The sequence below is a fragment of the Oncorhynchus mykiss genome, chromosome 24 (genome assembly GCF_057628025.1).
Source record: "Oncorhynchus mykiss isolate SJ-2025 chromosome 24, ASM5762802v1, whole genome shotgun sequence".
In the NCBI taxonomy this organism is placed as follows: domain Eukaryota; kingdom Metazoa; phylum Chordata; class Actinopteri; order Salmoniformes; family Salmonidae; genus Oncorhynchus; species Oncorhynchus mykiss.
In genome coordinates this window covers 32,010,001-32,035,000 of record NC_143045.1, presented here as the reverse complement: position 1 = coordinate 32,035,000, position 25,000 = coordinate 32,010,001, and the positions used below count along the sequence as shown (strand labels likewise).

Here is a 25,000-nt window from a genome sequence, read left to right as displayed (position 1 = left end):
TCAAACCTCCCTGCTCTCCATGTAAATCCCCTTCTAATGAGCTGCTGCTCTCCCCACAGCACCTGTGTCTTCCACCTGCTAACAACTACACACACTCCTCACAATAAAGATGATGTGTGTGTGTGCATGTGTGCGTAAGTGTGTGTTTGTGAGGTTGTGTGTGTAACGGAGAATGGAATGCTCTCCCCCTCTTCCTCTTCCCTGACCATCTATTGTTTTCTCCGCCACCCATCTGTCTCCCCTCAACCCCAGCTCCCAGTGCCCCTCCCCTGCAGGTTACAGTCCTGACGGTGGGCAACCAGAACAGCACCTCCATCAGCATCTCCTGGGACCCCCCTCCTCCAGAACACCAGAACGGCATCATCCAGGAGTACAAGGCAGGTTACTGTGAGAAGATAGACTGGATGTAACCTGATGACTCTGGCTTACTGAGAGGCCATCAGAATCAATATAATACTCTACCTGACGCCACTGTGACAGGATGTTATGCTCTCTCTTCCTCTGTCTCTCTTCCTCTATTCAGATCTGGTGCCTAGGGAATGAGACACGATTCCACGTGAATAAGACGGTGGATGCAGCCATCCGGTCGGTGGTTGTGGGGGGGCTTCAAGTGGGGGTGCTGTATCGGGTGGAGGTGGCTGCCAGCACCAGTGCAGGGGTGGGGGTCAAGAGTGAACCTCAACCTATTGTCATTGGTAAGAGACCCAGGGGGAGTGGAATGGGAAGGGAAACACACGAAAGGGGGCGTTATGGTAGATTATACAACGGGTGGGTCTAATCCTAAGTGCTGATTCGTTAAAACTGCATTCCAGACGGTGTCTATTCCACAAGTTACCACCGGCTAAATGTAAGACGTTAAAATGCTTATTGACTCTGTTCCATCTAACTGCGCAATCCACTGTCTCATCAGCCCAGCCAGGCAATTTATGAACGTGATCTCTATAAAAAATAATCTAGACATTATCTCACATTTCTTTTTGACTAACATTTAGTTTTCAAAAGCGGAGATTTGTATCTTCTACCGGATCGGTGACCCCTCGTGGGACGTTTGAGCTAACGTGTGCTTATGTGATCAGCATGACGTTGAAATGAACAAGAACATTTCCCTGGACATAGACATGTCTTATATGGGCAGAAAGCTTCCATTCTTGTTAATCTAACTGCGCTGTCCAATTTGAAGCCGCTATTACAGTGAAAGAATTACATGCTGTTGTTTTAGGAGAGTGCACAATTATGTACTTGAAAATGTATCAATAAACCAATTTGGCACATTTTGGCAGACTTGATACAACATTTTGAACAGTAATGCAATGGTTCATTGGATCCGTTGAAACTTTGCATAGACACTGCTGCCATCTAGTTGCCAAAATATAACTTGCACCTAGACTCCTAAGTCATATAATGTCCTTTCTCTTGCATTTCAAAGATGATTAAAACGATATTTAAAATATTTAAAATATAAGAAAATGCATGTTTTCTTCTTCATGTTATCTTTTACCAGAGCTCATGTGTTATATTATCCTACATTAATTTCACATTTCTACAAACTTCAAAGTGTTTCCATTCAAATAGTATCAAGATTATGCATATCCTTGCTTCAGGTCCTGAGTTACAGGCAGTTAGATTTGGGTATGTAATTTTATATGAAAACGTAAAAAAAGCTTCCGATGTCTCTCTGACATTTCCAACATTGTTGAATATTCAAATTTGATCTCCAGCTGTCGCATAGTAATGAATATGTCGGGACGAGACAGACAGGCAGGCTGCTTTTTCAGTCTAAATAATGAATCAGCATATATGGATATATACAAATAAATGTCAATAGAAAACAGGTAAAATGCAAGGAAGTGCAGCTAGTTTGCAGTCTTTCCAGCTTCAGTTTGAAGTGATTGTGTTAGCTGTGTTGTTGGCTAGCTCCTCTGAACAACAGTGTCCAGCTTCAGTTTGAAGTGATTGTGTTAGCTGTGTTGTTGGCTAGCTCCTCTGAACAACAGTGTCCAGCTTCAGTTTGAAGTGATTGTGTTAGCTGTGTTGTTGGCTAGCTCCTCTGAACAACAGTGTCCTGATGAGAGATCACATGTTCTATGCAAGGTGAAATCACTCATCAATAGCACATTGTTATGAATGTATCCATAAGACTGTCACTACAAAATAGCTTAAAAAATTGCAGCTACTTGTTATTCTGGCTGTACTGTTTAACGTGACTATAAGTTAGCCGTAGTTGGCTAGCTAGAACGTTGCTGTAGTTGACTAGTTAGAACGTTGTCATCCAGTATGGCAATAAAACATTTAGAACGAACGACTGGGTCACGTCCATACTGTAGATACAGAACAACAATACTTAACGACTGGGTCACGGACATGCTGTAGATACAGAACAACAATACTTAACGACTGGGTCACGTCCATACTGTAGATACAGAACAACAATACTTAACGACTGGGTCACGTCCATACTGTAGATACAGAACAACAATACTTAACGACTGGGTCACGTCCATACTGTAGATACAGAACAACAATACTTAACGACTGGGTCATGTCCATACTGTAGATACAGAACAACAATACTTAACGACTGGGTCACGTCCATACTGTAGATACAGAACAACAATACTTAACGACTGGGTCACGTCCATACTGTAGATACAGAACAACAATACTTAATGACTGGGTCACGTCCATACTGTAGATACAGAACAACAATACTTAACGACTGGGTCACGTCCATACTGTAGATACAGAACAACAATACTTAACGACTGGGTCACGTCCATACTGTAGATACAGAACAACAATACTTAACGACTGGGTCACGAACATACTGTAGATACAGAACAACAATACTTAACCACTGGGTCACGTCCATACTGTAGATACAGAACAACAATACTTAACGACTGGGTCACGTCCATACTGTAGATACAGAACAACAATACTTAACGACTGGGTCACCTCCATACTGTAGATACAGAACAACAATACTTAACGACTGGGTCACGTCCATACTGTAGATACAGAACAACAATACTTAACGACTGGGTCACGTCCATACTGTAGATACAGAACAACAATACTTAACGACTGGGTCACGTCCATACTGTAGATACAGAACAACAATGCTTAACGACTGGGTCACGAACATACTGTAGATACAGAACAACAATACTTAACGACTGGGTCACGTCCTTACTGTAGATACAGAACAACAATACTTAACGACTGGGTCACGTCCATACTGTAGATACAGAACAACAATACTTAACGACTGGGTCACGTCCATACTGTAGATACAGAACAACAATACTTAACGACTGGGTCACGTCTCTGGCAACCAAACCGATAGAACGAACAACCAGCCAACTTGGTTAACAACCCTAGATTTGTGTCGGGATTATTTCTTATGGAACGATGAAATAGTATGAATAAATGTATCAAAATGAAATGTTTCATGAAAATATGTCAATCATTATTTGAATATGTTGCCAACCCCGTTATATAAAAGTGATAATGCCCTGGAAGCCGGTGTTTGGGGCCTAACAACACCTGTGCCATTATATCCTCCAAACACCGGCCTCGAGGGCATTATCACATAAATGATTGAGGAATATAGAAGTGTCTCATTGACTACTCATCCATAATTACAGAAAAGTCCATTTAGTTTTTGAAGGACATAGTATTTTTGTATTGGAAAAAACATCACTCCAATTAACATGGCCACCAGGCAGGGAATAAAGAATGCCTATTTAAATGATCAATATTAACACTGATTGGGGCAAAAGTATTTACAATTAGAGAGCATGTGACATGAGTGATCAGTCATACTGATTGTATTTAAATCATATGTTTGTTATTTTGATGTGTATCCAGGCTGTGGTGTAGGTCTGTTATTTTGATGTGTAGCCAGGCTGTGGTGTAGGTCTGTTATTTTGATGTGTAGCCAGGCTGTGGTGTAGGTCTGTTATTTTGATGTGTAGCCAGGCTGTGGTGTAGGTCTGTTATTTTGATGTGTAGCCAGGCTGTGGTGTAGGTCTGTTATTTTGATGTGTATCCAGGCTGTGGTGTAGGTCTGTTATTTTGATGTGTAGCCAGGCTGTGGTGTAGGTCTGTTATTTTGATGTGTAGCCAGGCTGTGGTGTAGGTCTGTTATTTTGATGTGTAGCCAGGCTGTGGTGTAGGTCTGTTATTTTGATGTGTAGCCAGGCTGTGGTGTAGGTCTGTTATTTTGATGTGTATCCAGGCTGTGGTGTAGGTCTGTTATTTTGATGTGTATCCAGGCTGTGGTGTAGGTCTGTTATTTTGATGTGTAGCCAGGCTGTGGTGTAGGTCTGTTATTTTGATGTGTAGCCAGGCTGTGGTGTAGGTCTGTGTAATTTATATGGACCAGGGACTGATATGACCAATAACCGGCTTGGCCTGTAGCATAGTGTTTTTCCCCCAATGTCACTCCTATAATCCCTCTCACAGTTCTCCAAGCCAAAGATTGCAGATATATTGTCATGTGTGCTCTTCTGAGAACCAACTCTTATAGTGTAAGGCAGACAAGTCAGAGTGAGCTTCGATTGGTAGATCGATACGGAGCAGGGTGTGCCTCTCATCTCACACGGTCTATTTTATTGAAGTGAATTAGAGTCTGAGCTAAGCAAACAGCAGGATCAGCTGAGGGGTTGTCATCAGCTTGTAGGATTTAGCCTCCCTCCCTCTCTCTCTGTCTGCACGTTAGGTTTCACAGCACACCCACCACAACCATGTTCTACTCTCTCAGTCAATATGTTAGCTGCTATTGACGAGAGGCTGGTGTTGCCTCTGTATCTTACCATATCTACACCTGGAACTCAATCCTAACTACAGGTCTGTGCATGAAATTTGCATTTTCCTGTATGGAGGTTGAAGGCATATCTTGAGGAAGAATTGAGCTCTTAGTAAATATGTGGGGACTATTATGGTACTGCTATTGTCCCCAGCCGGCTAGCAATTGTAATAACAAAATGGTTTATTATAATGCTGAATCCTTTTTCATCGCTTCAACAAACAACCTGGCATGCACACCCTCACACTGTCCCCCCGTCCCTCCTGTCCCCCTGTCCTCCTGTCCCCCCTGTCCCTCCCACCCTGTCCCTCCCACCCCAGGTAAGGACTTCCGTGACGTGATCATAAGTGGGAACAGGAACAACAGCATCACGGAGCAGATCACAGATGTGGTGAAGCAGCCAGCGTTCATAGCGGGGATCGGAGGGGCCTGCTGGGTTATCCTCATGGGCTTCAGTATCTGGCTGTACTGGAGGAGGAAGAAGAGGAAGGGGCTCAGCAACTACGCAGGTTAGACCAGCAGGCAGGAGAGTACACACAGCAACTACGCAGGTTAGACCAGCAGGCTGGAGAGTACACACAGCAACTACGCAGGTTAGACCAGCAGGCTGGAGAGTACACACAGCAACTACACAGGTTAGACCAGCAGGCAGGAGAGTACACACAGCAACTAAGCAGGTTAGACCAGCAGGCTGGAGAGTACACACAGCAACTACGCAGGTTAGACCAGCAGTCTGGAGAGTACACACAGCAACTACACAGGTTAGACCAGCAGGCTGGTGAGTACACACAGACGCTAATTCTGCACACAACATACAAACCGTACTGTGGGTGCATACACTCTACCTCTGGGAGTTTGCTTTCTGCCACCAATACAGAGCACTCAACAAACTTCCTCAAAAGCATCACTAAACTGTGTTTTAATGACTTTATTAACTCTATTGTGAAGGGATATTTCTTTCTCTCTACTGTCAAAGCAGAGTGTTGGTGTGAATCATGTTGTGATGGTTGTAATGTTTGACATGTCCTCCCACAGTGTCGATGCTATCCCTGGGTGGCAGGGGTTGCGTGGGTTGGGTTGCTGGTACAACTGATTCTCTGCTGATCTGGCCAGTCACTCAGGACTGAGCCATGCTGGAGCTGGAGCCAGTCCATCCATCCTCCTACACCGACCCTGACATTTCAGAGTGTGGGTGCTCGACCTCAAGTCAATACAGCCAACCACGGCCTCCCGGGTGGCACAGTGGTTAAGGGCGCTGTACTGCAGCGCCAGCTGTGCCATCAGAGTCCCTGGGTTCGCACCCAGGCTCTGTCGTAACCGGCCGTGACCGGGAGGTCCATGGGGCGACGCATAATTGGCCTAGCGTCATCCGGGTTAGGGAGGGATTGGTCGGTAGGGATCTCCTTGTCTCATTGCGCACCAGTGACTCCTGTGGTGGACCGGGCGCAGTGCGTGCTAGCCAAGGTTGCCAGGTGCACGGTGTAGCCTCAGACACATTGGTGCGGCTGGCTTCCGGGTTGGATGTGCGCTGTGTTAAGAAGCAGTACGGCTGGTTGGGTTGTGTATCGGAGGACGCAAGACATTCAGCCTTCGTCTCTCCCAAGCCCGTACGGGAGTTGTAGCAATGAGACAAGATAGTAGCTTCAATTGGATACCATGCAATTGGGGAGAAAAAATGTTTTTTTTTCCACTGCCAGGCTATTCAATTATAGTGGAGGAGATAGTCAATACAGCCATCCACCATGGACAGTCTTCCACTGCCAGGCTATTTAATTATAGTGGAGGAGATAGTCAATACAGCCAACCACCATGGACAGTCTTCTACTGCCAGGCTATTTAATTATAGTGGAGGAGATAGTCAATACAGCCAACCACCATGGACAGTCTTCTACTGCCAGGCTATTTAATTATATTGGAGGAGATAGTCAATACAGCCAACCACCATGGACAGTCTTCTACTGCCAGGCTATTTGATTATAGTGGAGGAGATAGTCAATACAGCCATCCACCATGGACAGTCTTCCACTGCCAGGCTATTTAATTATAGTGGAGGAGATAGTCAATACAGCCAACCACCATGGACAGTCTTCCACTGCCAGGCTATTTAATTATAGTGGAGGAGATAGTCAATACAGCCAACCACCATGGACAGTCTTCTACTGCCAGGCTATTTAATTATAGTGGAGGAGATAGTCAATACAGCCATCCACCATGGACAGTCTTCCACTGCCAGGCTATTTAATTATAGTGGAGGAGATAGTCAATACAGCCATCCACCATGGACAGTCTTCTACTGCCAGGCTATTTAATTATAGTGGAGGAGATAGTCAATACAGCCATCCACCATGGACAGTCTTCTACTGCCAGGCTATTTAATTATATTGGAGGAGATAGTCAATACAGCCAACCACCATGGACAGTCTTCCACTGCCAGGCTATTTAATTATAGTGGAGGAGATAGTCAATACAGCCAACCACCATGGACAGTCTTCCACTGCCAGGCTATTTAATTATATTGGAGGAGATAGTCAATACAGCCAACCACCATGGACAGTCTTCCACTGCCAGGCTATTTAATTATAGTGGAGGAGATAGTCAATACAGCCAACCACCATGGACAGTCTTCCACTGCCAGGCTATTTAATTATATTGGAGGAGATAGTCAATACAGCCAACCACCATGGACAGTCTTCTACTGCCAGGCTATTTAATTATAGTGGAGGAGATAGTCAATACAGCCAACCACCATGGACAGTCTTCTACTGCCAGGCTATTTAATTATAGTGGAGGAGATAGTCAATACAGCCAACCACCATGGACAGTCTTCTACTGCCAGGCTATTTAATTATAGTGGAGGAGATAGTCAATACAGCCAACCACCATGGACAGTCTTCTACTGCCAGGCTATTTAATTAGAGTCTGGAGATAGACATAAATTTAGTAATGCATGTAATGTTATTCAACAATGTATTTTGTACAAGTAAATTGTTATCTCTCTCAATAGTTTGGCTTTTCTCTTTTGTGACATTTATTCAATGTCTTAGCGCAAACTGACATTTGATCTTGCTACAGTCAGTCAAATGGCTGTAACCTGTCCTTCATTTCTGTTTGCTACATGTATGTTGTGTTTTCTTTGATTTGTTTCTGTTGTCTCTACATCTCTGTGGCCTCTGAGCTGCTTTCCTGGCTGCCGCCATGCACACTGGGTCATGGAGTTGGCTCCTCTCCTCTGCCCCCCTTTCGCCTCCCTGGCCCCCAGCCCCAGTGTGCAGAGGCCCCCAAAGCAACGCTTACAGCACCTCTGTAGGCTTTTAACACACGACTTCTCTGTCTTCTTGTTTTACAGTTCAGTCCTTCACCTTCACCCCTGCAGGTACTGTTCATTTGTCTGTCCACCCCCCCACCTCCTGTCACAGGTCCCTCCTCTCCTCTCCTCTCCTGCCTACATTATATATGTTTGACAGATTCCAGGTCTTGCCCAATATAAATCCAAACCCCAGCTTGAGGTGGCAAAAACCCATATTTCACACCTTTTCTTCCTGCTGGAAGAGATGGCCTGAAATAGCTTAAATTCATCATGAAAACACTCTGGATTTGTAATAGGGCAGGGGGCCTGTGCACTGCAAACAGCTGTCCCATCCTTGCTCAGTCATCAGCCTGGTTGTCATACCGTACTGTAGTTCTGTGTTTGGCTGTTGTGACCATCGGTGTTTCACTGAACTTCCATCCTCTGGCTGTGGTGTTCCTCTCTCTGTTTGGTATTCCTGTTGGGACTCCCCTCTGTGATAGTAGTGGGTATTCCTCCCAAAGACTCTGTACTCCCCTCGTTGATGGTAGTGGGTATTCCTCCCAAAGACTCTGTACTCCCCTCGTTGATGGTAGTGGGTATTCCTCCCAAAGACTCTTCACTCTCCTCTTTGATAATAGTGGGTATTCCCCCTTAAAGACCCTTCACTCTCTTCTTTGATAGTAGTGGGTATTCCTCCTTAAAGACTCTTCACTCTCCTCTTTGATAGTAGTGGGTATTCCTCCTTAAAGTCTCTTCACTCCCCTCTTTGATAGTAGTGGGTATTCCTCCCAAAGACTCTTCACTCTCCTCTTTGATAGTAGTGGGTATTCCTCCTTACAGACTCTGTACTCCCCTCGTTGGTGGTAGTGGGTATTCCTCCTTAAATACTCTGTACTCTCCTCTTTGATAGTAGTGGGTATTCTTCCCAAAGACTCTGTACTCCCCTCGTTGATGGTAGTGGGTATTCCTCCCAAAGACTCTTCACTCTCCTCTTTGATAGTAGTGGGTATTCCTCCCAAAGACTCTTCACTCTCCTCTTTGATGGTAGTGGGTATTCCTCCCAAAGTCTCTTCACTCTCCTCTGTGATAGTAGTGGGTATTTCTCCCAAAGACTCTTCACTCTCCTCTGTGATGGTAGTGGGTATTCCTCCTTAAAGACTCTGTACTCCCCTCGTTGATGGTAGTGGGTATTCCTCCCAAAGTCTCTTCACTCTCCTCTGTGATAGTAGTGGGTATTTCTCCCAAAGACTCTTCACTCTCCTCTGTGATGGTAGTGGGTATTCCTCCTTAAAGACTCTGTACTCCCCTCGTTGATGGTAGTGGGTATTCCTCCCAAAGTCTCTTCACTCTCCTCTGTGATAGTAGTGGGTATTTCTCCCAAAGACTCTTCACTCTCCTCTTTGATGGTAGTGGGTATTCCTCCTTAAAGACTCTGTACTCCCCTCGTTGGTGGTAGTGGGTATTCCTCCCAAAGACTCTTCACTCTCCTCTTTGATAGTAGTGGGTATTCTTCCCAAAGACTCTGTACTCCCCTCGTTGATGGTAGTGGGTATTCCTCCCAAAGTCTCTTCACTTTCCTCTGTGATAGTAGTGGGTATTTCTCCCAAAGACTCTTCACTCTCCTCTGTGATAGTAGTGGGTATTCCTCCCAAAGACTCTTCACTCTCCTCTTTGATGGTAGTGGGTATTCCTCCCAAAGACTCTTCACTCTCCTCTGTGATAGTAGTGGGTATTTCTCCCAAAGACTCTTCACTCTCCTCTGTGATGGTAGTGGGTATTCCTCCCAAAGACTCTTCACTCTCCTCTGTGATAGTAGTGGGTATTTCTCCCAAAGTCTCTTCACTCTCCTCTTTGATGGTAGTGGGTATTCCTCCCAAAGTCTCTTCACTCTCCTCTGTGATAGTAGTGGGTATTTCTCCCAAAGACTCTTCACTCTCCTCTGTGATGGTAGTGGGTATTCCTCCTTAAAGACTCTGTACTCCCCTCGTTGATGGTAGTGGGTATTCCTCCCAAAGTCTCTTCACTCTCCTCTGTGATAGTAGTGGGTATTTCTCCCAAAGACTCTTCACTCTCCTCTGTGATGGTAGTGGGTATTCCTCCTTAAAGACTCTGTACTCCCCTCGTTGATGGTAGTGGGTATTCCTCCCAAAGTCTCTTCACTCTCCTCTGTGATAGTAGTGGGTATTTCTCCCAAAGACTCTTCACTCTCCTCTTTGATGGTAGTGGGTATTCCTCCTTAAAGACTCTGTACTCCCCTCGTTGGTGGTAGTGGGTATTCCTCCCAAAGACTCTTCACTCTCCTCTTTGATAGTAGTGGGTATTCTTCCCAAAGACTCTGTACTCCCCTCGTTGATGGTAGTGGGTATTCCTCCCAAAGTCTCTTCACTTTCCTCTGTGATAGTAGTGGGTATTTCTCCCAAAGACTCTTCACTCTCCTCTGTGATAGTAGTGGGTATTTCTCCCAAAGACTCTTCACTCTCCTCTTTGATGGTAGTGGGTATTCCTCCTTAAAGACTCTGTACTCCCCTCGTTGGTGGTAGTGGGTATTCCTCCCAAAGACTCTTCACTCTCCTCTTTGATAGTAGTGGGTATTCTTCCCAAAGACTCTGTACTCCCCTCGTTGATGGTAGTGGGTATTCCTCCCAAAGTCTCTTCACTCTCCTCTGTGATAGTAGTGGGTATTCCTCCCAAAGACTCTTCACTCTCCTCTTTGATAGTAGTGGGTATTCCTACTTAAAGACCCTTCACTCTCCTCTTTGATAGTAGTGGGTATTCCTCCTTAAAACTCTTCAATCTCCTCTTTGATAGTAGTGGGTATTCCTCCTTAAAGACTCTTCACTCTCCTCTTTGATAGTAGTGGCTATTCCTCCTTAAAGACTCTTCACTCTCCTCTTTGATAGTAGTGGCTATTCCTCCTTAAAGACTCTGTACTCTCCTCTTTGATAGTAGTGGGTATTCCTCCTTAAAGACTCCTCACTCTCCTCTTTGATGGTAGTGGGTATTCCTCCTTAAAGACTCTTTACTCTCCTCTTTGATAGTAGTGGGTATTCCTCCTTAAAGACTCTGTACTCCCCTCTTTGATAGTAGTGGGTATTCTTCCCAAAGACTCTGTACTCCCCTCGTCGATGGTAGTGGGTATTCCTCCCAAAGACTATTCACTCTCCTCTTTGATGGTAGTGGGTATTCCTCCTTAAAGACTCTGTACTCCCCTCGTTGATGGTAGTGGGTCTGCCTCCCAAATTTTCTTCACTCTCCTCTGTGATAGTAGTGGGTATTTCTCCCAAAGACTCTTCACTCTCCTCTGTGATAGTAGTCGGTATTCCTCCCAAAGACTCTTCACTCTCCTCTGTGATAGTAGTCGGTATTCCTCCCAAAGACTCTTCACTCTCCTCTTTGATGGTAGTGGGTGTTCCTCCTTAAAGACTCTTCAATCTCCTCTGTGATAGTAGTCGGTATTCCTCCTTAAAGACTCTTCACTCTCCTCTTTGATGGTAGTGGGTATTCCTCCTTAAAGTCTCTTCACTCTCCTCTGTGATAGTAGTCGGTATTCCTCCTTAAAGACTCTTCACTCTCCTCTTTGATAGTAGTGGGTATTCCTCCTTAAAGACTCTTCACTCTCCTCTGTGATAGTAGTCGGTATTCCTCCTTAAAGACTCTTCACTCTCCTCTTTGATAGTAGTGGGTATTCCTCCTTAAAGTCTCTTCACTCTCCTCTTTGATAGTAGTGGGTATTCCTCCTTAAAGACTCCTCCCTCTCCTCTTTGATAGTAGTGGGTATTCATCCTTAATTACTCTGTACTCTCCTCTTTGATAGTAGTGGGTATTCATCCTTAATTACTCTGTACTCTCCTCTTTGATAGTAGTGGCTATTCCTCCTTAATTACTCTGTACTCTCCTCTTTGATAGTAGTGGGTATTCCTTCTTAAAGACTCTTCACTCTCCTCTTTGATAGTAGTGGGTATTCATCCTCAAAGACTCTTCACTCTCCTCTTTGATTGTAGTGGGTATTCCTCCTTAAAGACTCCTCCCTCTCCTCTTTGATAGTAGTGGCTATTCCTCCTTAATTACTCTGTACTCTCCTCTTTGATAGTAGTGGGTATTCCTCCTTAAAGACTCTGTACTCTCCTCTTTGATGGTAGTTAGTATTCCTCCTTAAAGACTCTGTACTCTCCTCTTTGATAGTAGTGGGTATTCCTCCTTAAAGACTCTGTACTCTCCTCTTTGATGGTAGTTAGTATTCCTCCTTAAAGACTCTGTACTCTCCTCTTTGATAGTAGTGGCTATTCCTCCTTAAATACTCTGTACTCTCCTCTTTGATAGTAGTGGGTATTCCTCCTTAAAGACTCTGTACTCTCCTCTTTGATGGTAGTTAGTATTCCTCCTTAAAGACCCTTCACTCTCCTCTTTGATAGTAGTGGGTATTCCTCCTTAAAGACTCTGTACTCTCCTCTTTGATGGTAGTTAGTATTCCTCCTTAAAGACCCTTCACTCTCCTCTTTGATAGTAGTGGGTATTCCTCCTTAAAGACTCTGTACTCTCCTCTTTGATGGTAGTTAGTATTCCTCCTTAAAGACTCTGTACTCTCCTCTTTGATAGTAGTGGGTATTCCTCCTTAAAGACTCTTCACTCTCTTCTTTGATAGTAGTGGGTATTCCTCCTTAAAGACTCTGTACTCTCCTCTTTGATAGTAGTGGGTATTCCTCCTTAAAGTCTCTCCACTCTCCTCTTTGATAGTAGTGGGTATTCCTCCTTAAAGACTATTCACTCTCTTCTTTGATAGTAGTGGGTATTCCTCCTTAAAGACCCTTCACTCTCCTCTTTGATAGTAGTGGGTATTCATCATTAAAGACTCCCTTCTCCCCTCTTTGATAGTAGTGGGTATTCCTCCTTAAAGACCCTTCACTCTCCTCTTTGATGGTAGTGGGTATTCCTCCTTAAAGACTCTTCACTCTCTTCTTTGATGGTAGTGGGTATTCCTCCTTAAAGACTCTTCACTCTCTTCTTTGATAGTAGTGGGTATTCCTCCTTAAAGACTCCTCCCTCTCCTCTTTGATAGTAGTGGCTATTCCTCCTTAATTACTCTGTACTCTCCTCTTTGATAGTAGTGGGTATTCCTCCTTAAAGTCTCTCCACTCTCCTCTTTGATAGTAGTGGGTATTCCTCCTTAAAGACTATTCACTCTCTTCTTTGATAGTAGTGGGTATTCCTCCTTAAAGACCCTTCACTCTCCTCTTTGATAGTAGTGGGTATTCATCATTAAAGACTCCCTTCTCCCCTCTTTGATAGTAGTGGGTATTCCTCCTTAAAGACCCTTCACTCTCCTCTTTGATGGTAGTGGGTATTCCTCCTTAAAGACTCTTCACTCTCTTCTTTGATGGTAGTGGGTATTCCTCCTTAAAGACTCTTCACTCTCTTCTTTGATAGTAGTGGGTATTCCTCCTTAAAGACTCTTCACTCTCTTCTTTGATAGTAGTGGGTATTCCTCCTTAAAGACTCTTCACTCTCCTCTTTGATAGTAGTGGGTATTCCTCCTTAAAGACTCTTCACTCTCCTCTTTGATAGTAGTGGGTATTCCTCCATAAATACCCTTCACTCTCCTCTTTGATAGTAGTGGGTATTCCTCCTTAAAGACTCTGTACTCTCCTCTTTGATGGTAGTTAGTATTCCTCCTTAAAGACCCTTCACTCTCCTCTTTGATAGTAGTGGGTATTCCTCCTTAAAGACTCTGTACTCTCCTCTTTGATGGTAGTTAGTATTCCTCCTTAAAGACTCTGTACTCTCCTCTTTGATAGTAGTGGGTATTCCTCCTTAAAGACTCTTCACTCTCTTCTTTGATAGTAGTGGGTATTCCTCCTTAAAGACTCTGTACTCTCCTCTTTGATAGTAGTGGGTATTCCTCCTTAAAGACTCTTCACTCTCTTCTTTGATAGTAGTGGGTATTCCTCCTTAAAGACTCTGTACTCTCCTCTTTGATAGTAGTGGGTATTCCTCCTTAAAGTCTCTCCACTCTCCTCTTTGATAGTAGTGGGTATTCCTCCTTAAAGACTATTCACTCTCTTCTTTGATAGTAGTGGGTATTCCTCCTTAAAGACCCTTCACTCTCCTCTTTGATAGTAGTGGGTATTCATCATTAAAGACTCCCTTCTCCCCTCTTTGATAGTAGTGGGTATTCCTCCTTAAAGACCCTTCACTCTCCTCTTTGATGGTAGTGGGTATTCCTCCTTAAAGACTCTTCACTCTCTTCTTTGATGGTAGTGGGTATTCCTCCTTAAAGACTCTTCACTCTCTTCTTTGATAGTAGTGGGTATTCCTCCTTAAAGACTCTTCACTCTCTTCTTTGATAGTAGTGGGTATTCCTCCTTAAAGACTCTTCACTCTCCTCTTTGATAGTAGTGGGTATTCCTCCTTAAAGACTCTTCACTCTCCTCTTTGATAGTAGTGGGTATTCCTCCATAAATACCCTTCACTCTCCTCTTTGATAGTAGTGGGTATTCCTCCTTAAAGACTCTGTACTCTCCTCTTTGATAGTAGTGGGTATTCCTCCTTAAAGACTCTTCACTCTCCTCTTTGATAGTAGTGGGTATTCCTCCTTAAAGACTCTGTACTCCCCTCTTTGATAGTAGTGGGTATGCGTCCTGAAGACTCTTCACTCTCCTCTTTGATGTTCCTGTGAGGTATGCATTGGGCTTGAAGGGGTCCTTCTCTTTTTACAGGTGTTGGTGTTGATTGTGGATTATATATGTGATCATGTTGCCCTTCTAAAATATCCTCATTGGCTACTCTGGTAGTCTTCTTTATCTCTCTTCATAGCATTAAGTGGCTCTGCTACTTTATACACCATGGACTAATTGGTTCATTGCAGTTAAATTGACAACTGTAACAATGTTAGCCCCCTATACTGTAAAGGATTATCAGTACATGCTCTCCCAAAGTGGACCTGACTGGCACCAATGTTGAGCAAGCAGGCAATCAGCCTCTGTCTCTCGATGAAAGAAACTGTAAATACAGGAGAGAAAAGCCTCTGTCTGCTCACTGTACTCTCCTGGAGAGATATAGATGAAGTGAGGAGAACAGAGTCGATTACATATGAATTGAGTTCCTCAGACTGGGGTTCTTCTCTACTGGTCCTGTACCAGCAGTGTGACGGAGATAAGGCCAGTGCAGGGAGGCTGGCTGTGGTCCTGGCTGTAGCTTAGCCACTCCAGGCAACACATTCTCTCTGTGATACACCCCCTGCTCCTCTGCCCGATCTTCCTGTAGACAATCACCCACTCCCTATTCTCACCTGGTGCTCTGGCCGCTGGAAGATAAGTGTTCCACTCAAACGTACTAGTGAAACTGAAGAGTGTGTGTATTAGATTGTAAGCACACTGCACTGAGGCTAGAGGATCAGGGTGGTGTCCTCCGGGAGAGAACAATGAGTCAAGGACTGAAGGGGACGAGGAGGACTGGTTTAGATATGAATATTTTGGTGGTTGTATTTTAATGTCACTGAGTGTATGAGTGAGGTAGTGTGTCATTTAGGATGTTAGCTAGGAGATGAGGTGATGCCCACACACAGTGTCCTACTGTCTGTCCCTGACTCCTACAGTAAAGCTGTCATACAGGAAAGGTAAATCACGGGTTTTCGAGGCACGCGACCAGCAGGGAAGAAGATTTGACGGGATTTTATACGTTGATTATATCCTCACCCCTTAATACTTATTAAAGAGGATTCATCCCTATTCATATTGGAGAAAGTCCTTATCTGGAGGAAGGAGCAGGGCACAGCCACGTCAGGCTGGCTAACATTAAAGTCCTCCACAGCGGAGAATACATGTGTCTGAGCAAAGATAGGGACATCAGAGGCCTCCCTATTCTCTTCTCGCTCCTCTTCTTCCTCCTAGGAAATAGAGGGAGAGAGAGAGATACTGTAGGAGAGAGGAGAGGGAGAGAGAGAGTTACTGTAGGAGAGATAGGAGAGAGAGATACTGTAGGAGAGATAGAGAGAGAGATTCTGTAGGAGAGATAGGAGAGAGAGAGATACTATAGAAGAGAGAGAGAGATACTGTAGGAGAGATATGAGACAGAGAGAGATACTGTAGGAGAGATAGGAGCGAGATACTGTAGGAGAGATAGGAGAGAGAGAGAGATACTGTAGGAGAGAGAGAGATGCTGTAGGAGAGAGAGAGATACTGTAGGAGAGTGAGAGATGAGAGATAGGAGAGCGATACTGTAGGAGAGATATGAGACAGAGAGAGATACTGTAGGAGAGATAGGAGAGAGAGAGATACTGTAGGAGAGATAGGAGAGAGAGAGATACTGTAGGAGAGAGAGAGATACTGTAGGAGAGTGAGAGATGAGATATAGGAGGGAGAGATACTGTAGGAGAGTGAGAGATGAGAGATAGGAGAGAGAGATACTGTAGGAGAGATAGGAGAGAGAGAGATACTGTCAGAGAGAGAGATACTGTAGGAGAGATGGGAGAGAGAGAGAAATACTGTAGGAGAGATAGGAGAGAGAGAGATACTGTCGGAGAGAGAGATACTGTAGGAGAGATGGGAGAGAGAGAGAGATACTGTAGGAGAGATAGGAGAGAGAGAGATACTGTAGGAGAGATAGGAGAGAGAGAGATACTGTCGGAGAGAGAGATACTGTAGGAGAGATGGGAGCGAGAGAGAGATACTGTAGGAGAGATAGGAGTGAGAGATACTGTAGGAGAGATATACTGTAGGAGAGATAGGAGAGAGAGAGATACTGTAGGAGAGATAGGAGAGAGAGAGAGGAGATAGGGAGAGAGAGATGTGTTTCTTGCTAGTGGAATAAAGAGAAGTAGCTATAGAGTAATGGTGAATAAGGAATGTCAACCATTTTCTTTTGGAGATCCACTGTCAAAGTATGTAAATAAGCTAGTGTGGTATGATTGAAGCAAAATAACAGTAATGTTTTGAGGGAGTTTTCTTCTTTCAGGTCATTACTGTGTTGGGGTTGGTTTTTCACTTATACTGTATACTGCAACATGCCAGTGTACAGTTCCAGAAGGATTGTGGTAAAAGTGTTCTGGTTGGTTGATGACAAAGTGAAGAGGTTGTCCTACCAGCAGCACTCTCTGTGTCACACTATCACAATATATATATTTTTTATCTCCTCTCCTCTCCTCCTCTTTCTTCCTGTATTCTCTGAATACTTTATTTGGCCCGTGCCTTGGCTTGTTGGAAAATAAACCTGAGTGGAGGAGAGGAGTGAAGGAATGTTCTGCCCTCCTCCCTTTAATCTCCATCTAGGGAACAACATTTGGGTCTTTGTCAGCAGCTAGTAAAACTGTTGCAGCTCAGCGTAAGAGAACGTTTCATCTCTGCTCAACACAGATGATGACAATAAGACATCAGATGACTGAGCGTGCAAAACGTCAATGGATCACAGGAAATTATTAAATAAGCCACATTACTATCAGCTCCTTCTCGACTCATGTAGGTTTCTGTTTTTTCCTTCTCCCCCTCTGTCAACCGCACGGGGTGATTTCCTCTGTCATCCGCACAGGGTGATTTACAAAACTCTATGGTTCTTTCTCTCTTTTTTTCAATTTCCTGTGATCCATTGACGTCCATCATCTGTGTTGAGCAGAGATGAAACGTTCTCTTACGCTGAGCTGCAACAGTTTTACTAGCTGCTGACAAAGACTCTTATTTATTATCTGTAGATGGCTTCTGAGAGTCATGCTAGTCAGTGTTCCCTGCTGCTAGAGAGATCTGTAACTCACTTCCTTCCAGCCCCCACACATCTAATTCTACCTGATTAATGAGCCCTCTGCCTTTTCTAATCATTTTTATTTTGGCCGAGATTTAATCACAAATCTGATAATGATTCAAACCAAAAAATGGGAGATGAAATGAGTTTCTGTTCTCATCAAGAATCTTGTCTTTGAGAAAAACACATTACGTGTCACTTTATGCAAAGCAATGCAATCTGCTACCTTATTCACAGCATCCTTGTTATAATTTCCATGATAAGAATGGACACTGTGGGGCCTCTGCATCCCTTAGGGAAGCCATCAATATCCAGCCAGCTACAGAAGACACTGGAAGGACACATTGGGTGCAGTGGTGCGATCGTTCACAAGAATAATTCCTGATAATGGTTGGGGGGCTAAAACCATCAGAACTCTCACTGATCAACCGGTATTAGCGTTGGCAATGCAGCCCTGATGTGGTCATCAATGTCATTGAAATGATATGAAAAGTCAAACATATTGCTTTGTCTTTTCTCTCCTTTTATGTCGTGGCGCTCCCTCTCTCCTCTCCTCCACTCTGACCCCAGTGACGTTCCAGCGTGTTGACGGGGGTCTGATGAGCAATGGAAGGTGAGTGTTCTACCCGTCAGTGTTCCATCAGGGACACTGAGAGCCCTTCTCTCCACACATAGAGCCAAACAACAGCACACCTGTCATCACTCTGCCAATCAAAACCAACAGCATACACAACACATCACCTCTATTCTGAAGGGCTCTCAAACCACCTCCATCAGACTGTGAAAACCCAGCAACCCAGTCAAACATTATGCTATAACATTATGCTATAACATTATGCTATAACATGAGACTATAACATTATGCTTTAACATGAGACTATAACATTATGCTATAACATTATGCTATAACATGAGACTATAACATTATGCTATAACATGAGACTATAACATGAGACTATGACATTATGCTATAACATGAGACTATAGCATTATGCTATAACATGAGACTATAACATGAGACTATAACATTATGCTATAACATGAGACTATAACATGAGACTATAACATTATGCTATTACATGAGACTATAACATTATGCTATAACATGAGACTATAACATGAGACTATAACATTATGCTATAACATGAGACTATAACATGAGACTATAACATTATGCTATAACATGAGACTATAACATGAGACTATAACATGAGACTATAACATTATGCTATAACATGAGACTATAACATGAGACTATAACATTATGCTTTAACATGAGACTATAACATGAGACTATAACATGAGACTATAACATTTTGCTATAACATGAGACTATAACATGAGACTGTAACATAATGATATAACATTAGACTATAACATGAGACTATAACATTATGCTATAACATTAGACTGTAACATAATGATATAACATGAGACTATACCATTATGCTATAACATGAGACTATAACATTATGCTATAACATGAGACATTATGCTTTAACATGAGACTATAACATTATGCTATAACATGAGACATTATGCTTTAACATTATGCTATAACATGAGACTATAACATTATGCTATAACATGAGACTATAACATGAGACTATAACATTATGCTATAACATGAGACTGTAACATAATGATATAACATTAGACTATAACATAATGATATAACATTAGACTATAATATTTCGTATGAGATTAGACTAACATTATACTATAACATTATACTATAACATTAGACTATAACGTTCGACTAGAGCATTAGACTATAATATTTCGTATGACATTAGACTAACATTATGCTATTACATTATGCTTTAACATTAGACTATAACATTTCGTATGACATTAGACTATAACATTAAACTTACATTAGACTATAACATTATGCTATAACATTAGACTATAACATTAAACTTACATTAGACTATAACATTATGCTATAACATTAGACTATAACATTAAACTTACATTAGACTATATCATTATGCTATAACATTAGGCTAACATTAACATATAACATTAGAATATAGCATTATGCTATAACATTAGGCTAACATTAACATATAACATTAGACTATACCATCTCTTATGACATTATGCTATAACATAATACTATAACATTAGACTATAACATTTCTTATAACATTAGACTATACCATTTCTTATGACACCATGCTATAACAGTATGCTATAACATTAGACTATAACATTTCTTATGTCATTATACTATAATATTAAACTATACCATTATGCTATAACATTATGCTATAGCATTAACATATAATATTAGACTATACCATTTCTTATGTCATTATACTATAATATTAGACTATACCATTATGCTATAACATTATGCTATAACATTAACATATAATATTAGACTATACCATTTCTTATGTCATTATACTATAATATTAGACTATACCATTATGCTATAACATTATGCTATAACATTAACATATAATATTAGACTATACCATTTCTTATGTCATTATACTATAATATTAGACTATACCATTATGCTATACCATTATGCTATAACATTAACATATAATATTAGACTATACCATTTCTTATGTCATTATACTATAATATTAGACTATACCATTATGCTATAACATTATGCTATAGCATTAGACCATAATGGTGTTATTATCAACAACATGCATCTAAAGCTGTGCTGACCTCTGTCCTGGACTTTACACATCTTCACTATAGTACCCTTGGCTCATCTTCCTAAAGTATGTAGTATGTCTGCGCTGCACTGAGCAAGCCTGCTCTAACGCTGATAGATGACTGATGGATCTATAGATAACCAATACCTGCGTGTTTACGTCGCACACAGATCTGTGTGCAAACATATATTCCTATCTCCGTTCACGCATCAATAGATAGACTCATAAATCTCCCCCACAGAATTAGTAGAAACAATTTAAGCAGAGAGAGCTTTTATTTTGTCATTTATCTTCTCCTGCCGGCTACAGATAACCCAGAAGCCCCCTGGAGTGATACATTTGCCTGTCACTTTGCAAAGGCGACTGAGATCCGAGCACATGTAATAATGTCAAAATAATTACCCAGGGGAGAGGTGTGGAGGTATCCCTGCTGCACCCCACACAGCCTGCTCGCTCTCTCTCTGTGTGTGTCTGTGTGTGTGTGCCTGTGTGTGTGTGATTGTGTGTGTGTGTGTGTGTGTGTATGTGGGTGTGTATGTGTGTGTGTGTGTGTGTGTGTGTGTGTGTGTGTGTGTGTGTGTGTGTGTGTGTGTGTGTGTGGGAGAGAGAGTGGTTGCAGAGAGTAGGGCCTATCTTAATAACACCCGTTACTGAGCCTTTGTAGGGATTCAGGAGGCTCCCCAGAGGAGTCCGGACTTCTGTCTCTCTACTGCTCTGGTAGATAGGTAAATCCACACAGAGCTCACACACTCGTCTGAGATTCTAAACTTATTCAGAGTCTGTGTTTCTGTGAGAGTTTGTTTTTCCAGGATTTAATCTACTGTGTGTATATGTATATGAGTTTGTTTTTCTGTGTGTGTGTGTGTGCGTGTGTGTGTGTGTGTGTGCGAGCAGTGTGTGTGTGAGCAGTGTGTGTGCGAGCAGTGTGTGTGCTAGCAGTGTGTGTGTGTGAGTAGTGTGTGTGTAGTGTGTCGATGTGCATGCTCGCCCATATTTCTGCCAGTGCCGCCAGCAAGCACTCAAAGAATTAACCACGCCACTTGCCATGTCTTCTCTCATCTATTTTCTGTTGTGGTGTTTTTCCTTCAGTTTTCCACATAAGTGGTTCTGATTCTCAGCCCGGATGATTGAATCGGAGGGGTCTGTATTTGTGGCACTCTATATTTGTCATAGCTTAAGTCAGTGGGGGAGACATTTCTACACAGCACCAGAGTGGTAGGATGCAGTAAGTCTGGAGTTAGGTGTGTTTGTCTAGCTAGCACAAAGCCCTGGTCCTGGTCGTTAGTCACTGTGGTGACATCAAAGCCCTTGTCCTGGTCGTTAGTCACTTTGGTGACATCAAAGCCCTGGTCCTGGTCGTTAGTCACTGTGGTGACATCAAAGCCCTGGTCCTGGGCGTTAGTCACTGTGGTGACATCAAAGCCTTGGTCCTGGACGTTAGTCACTGTGGTGACATCAAAGCCCTGGTCCTGGGCGTTAGTCACTGTGGTGACATCAAAGCCCTGGTCCTGGTCATTAGTCACTGTGGTGACATCAAAGCCCTGGTCCTGGTCATTAGTCACTGTGGTGACATCAAAGCCCTGGTCCTGGTCGTTAGTCACTGTGGTGAAATCAAAGCCCTGGTCCTGGGCGTTAGTCACTGTGGTGACATCAAAGCCCTGGTCCTGGTCATTAGTTACTATGGTGACATCAAAGCCCTGGTCCTGGTCGTTAGTCACTGTGGTGACATCAAAGCCCAGATGTTGCAGCTACCCCATCTGCCCCTGCAGAGTGAGAGTGACCCGCCCAGTATCACAGGGAAATGTGTTCATTTGTTACCTGGGATGTTTATTGCATTAATTAGACAATAGCAAATGGAGTCGCGTCTGTTCCCAGCTCCTCATTGGCTGCTGCCAAATTGCCCTGACTGAACAAATCACTTAATCGATCACAGAATAAATGATTCATGGAAGATGAATAGGCTGCAGATTGCTACACTTGGATGGCTTGACTTTGGCTGCTCATGTGAAATTCATAAAAGGCTCATTCCTTCTACCCTGCCAATAGCGAGATGGTAATTAGGAGCTAGTAATAACTATCTCAGCGCTGATCAATATTTTAGCCTGAGCAGATTCTATAGAGAGTGGGTTGAGCACAGCACAGCAGCCAACGGGTTGTGCCAACACTGTTACTATGGAGATTCCTTGATATGACAGGACTCAGAAGCTAAGTGACAGAAGCCTCTATGAACGGAAAATATCCAATGGAAATTCATGTTTGAACATGCCTTAAGTGTGATTGGATGTGCAGGCTTTTAGTGGGGGTTGTATTGACCAGTAGGCGTGCATGAACACAGTAGCATGAACACCTCTGATCTATGGGGTTGTATTGGGATTAATATCTCTGGTCTGGCTTGTTTATGGCTCGTTGTGCATCAGGCATCCTGGGCGGTTGCTCAGGTTTGCTACCTTCCATAACAAACAGCCAACAAGTCTGACAGGAAAATAGTACGAATTCAAAATCTTATCTTGGCCAAGGCTGCAATACATCCCCGAACTCAACTAGGATTAAACGTAATTTGTCGAGGTTCCAGAAGACGTATGACCATTTCCCCCCAGAGTCGCAAAACGCATATAACAAATAATCCCAATAGAAATCATTCTCATTCTAATTATCCTCTCCCGGAGCAGCTTCCTGTGAGGAATACAAGGACGAGGCAGCCATTTCCATTGTCAACACCTTGTCTTCCAAATGGTCTCTCTGGTCTCTCTGCGCTGTGCTGCATGGTGGAGGGTTATTAGGTGGATAGGGCTGTAGGTCTGTAGGGCTGTAGGGCTGTAGGGCTGGTACTGAGACAGTAGTATAGTATTTTCTATATACAAGGTCTTTCGTGGTGCACTGTAGCTGTAGTCGACAGGAGAGAACACGGCCCTCCCTCTCCATTTCTCTCTTTCTTTGTCAACTGCCAGGAAACTGTAGGCTGACAGATGTTGCGAGCGAGGGAGGAAAGGAGGAGGGATGAAAGCAAGAGCTATATGTGGAAAAAAATAAAGGAAAATGGGGTTTATAAAGAGATGGGTTGGGAGGGAGAGGAAGAAAGGGGGGGTGTCGCTGTGAGAAACAGAAGGGGAGGTGGTAGGGGAAGAGATGTATTACCCTATAAAAAGTGCATGTCTCTGATGCACAGCCATCAATTTGAATGACTCCTTCCCCCCGAGGGCCTGTTTTGGCATTCAGGAACCACGGCGAGGGCTCTTAGCCCTCCCGCCTTCCTCCTGTCTCTGCAGCGCTGCAGTTCATTTGGAGTCTCCATCCATGGAACAACTCTTATCATTAGAACCTGTGGCTCTGTGGCTGAGGGACAGACTGACTGCAGAGCGCCCATTACCTGACCATGTCCTGGGGCTCTCCCCTCCCCCTCATCTCCCCCTCCTCTCCCCAGGGCCAGCACATCACGTTACCTCACTGAAGCAGAGACAAAAGCTCTGTTAGGCATGAGGCACGTCACAGCTTTTAAGGGTGCTGGGCTGTAGCACTGAACGTGTCAGAGGCTGAGACTGAGACAGAGACAGAGACAGAGACAGAGACAGAGACAGAGACAGAGACAGAGACTGAAGGGCACTAGCAGTGGGGTGTTGTTGTGCCGTGTTCCCTCTAGCAGAAGCCATCCGGTTGATCATGTGATGCTGCCTGTCTGACCGACCGTGGCAGCCAGCTATTTCTCAGGGATAAGAGAGGGAAAGCTCTAGCTTGCTGCTGCTGCTGTGGAGACCTTGAGCAGCTCAGTGCAACCTCTCATTCCACACTCTGCCGGATGCTTTTGTCTGTAGACAAACAGCACTGTCTTTGAATCCTCTCCTTACCCTGGGCAGAAAAATAACACTATTGATACATTTCTAGACTACAGTACACACAGTATGAAATATGAATCCATCTGTATGGTTCAGCCATTGGAAACTAGTGTGGTACCAATGTACTGACACACAAACAAAGACATTTAGCTCCATCTCTCATATCTCACCTAGTTCCATCTGTGTTGCCCGTGGTAATGAGGCTGAGACGTGATTGTACAGTAAAGTGGCCCTAAAGGCCTCCCAGCAGTCACCCGTGACAGGTTCAAGTCCTAATGGGAGATTTTGATGGCCCCCACACCCATGGGAGTGACTCCCAACACCTGTTAAATGGAGCCAGCCCCGGTACATCCATCCATCCCACAGGCTGCACCAGCCCACAAGTTGATCTGGGAGAGGGTTTCGGGCTGGGTCTGGAGGACAGCCAATCAACTAAGGCATCACCACAAGGGGTTGATGGGATCAATGGATGTTAATGAACAAAGTTATCTGTGAATGTGTCTATGTGGGGGTGGAAGAATGATGTGTGACTATGCAGTGTGTGTGTGTGTATTAATGTGTGTGCGTGTATTAGTGTGTGTGTGTGTGTGTGTGTGTGTGTGTGTGTGTGTGTGTGTGTGTGTGTGTGTTTGTGTGTGTGCGTGTGTGTGTATTAATGTGT

General features: G+C 43.6%; 1 protein-coding gene across 19 annotated transcripts in view; it reads left to right on the top strand.

Annotated features, from left to right (window-relative positions):
* LOC110503394 (roundabout homolog 2) overlaps nucleotides 1–25,000 on the top strand; it is a 621,451-nt gene that overhangs the window by 556,669 nt on the left and 39,782 nt on the right. For 10 of the 19 annotated variants that reach the window (XM_090218876.1, XM_036961728.2, XM_036961734.2 and 7 more), the window contains 5 exons: nucleotides 253–377; nucleotides 524–695; nucleotides 5,131–5,319; nucleotides 8,157–8,183; nucleotides 18,396–18,438. In XM_090218876.1, coding sequence (XP_090075002.1) covers nucleotides 253–377; nucleotides 524–695; nucleotides 5,131–5,319; nucleotides 8,157–8,183; nucleotides 18,396–18,438 — 556 coding nt within the window. The remainder of the gene's footprint in view (nucleotides 1–252; nucleotides 378–523; nucleotides 696–5,130; nucleotides 5,320–8,156; nucleotides 8,184–18,395; nucleotides 18,439–25,000) is intronic. The other 9 variants (XM_090218873.1, XM_036961736.2, XM_036961739.2 and 6 more) reach the window with 1 other exon arrangement.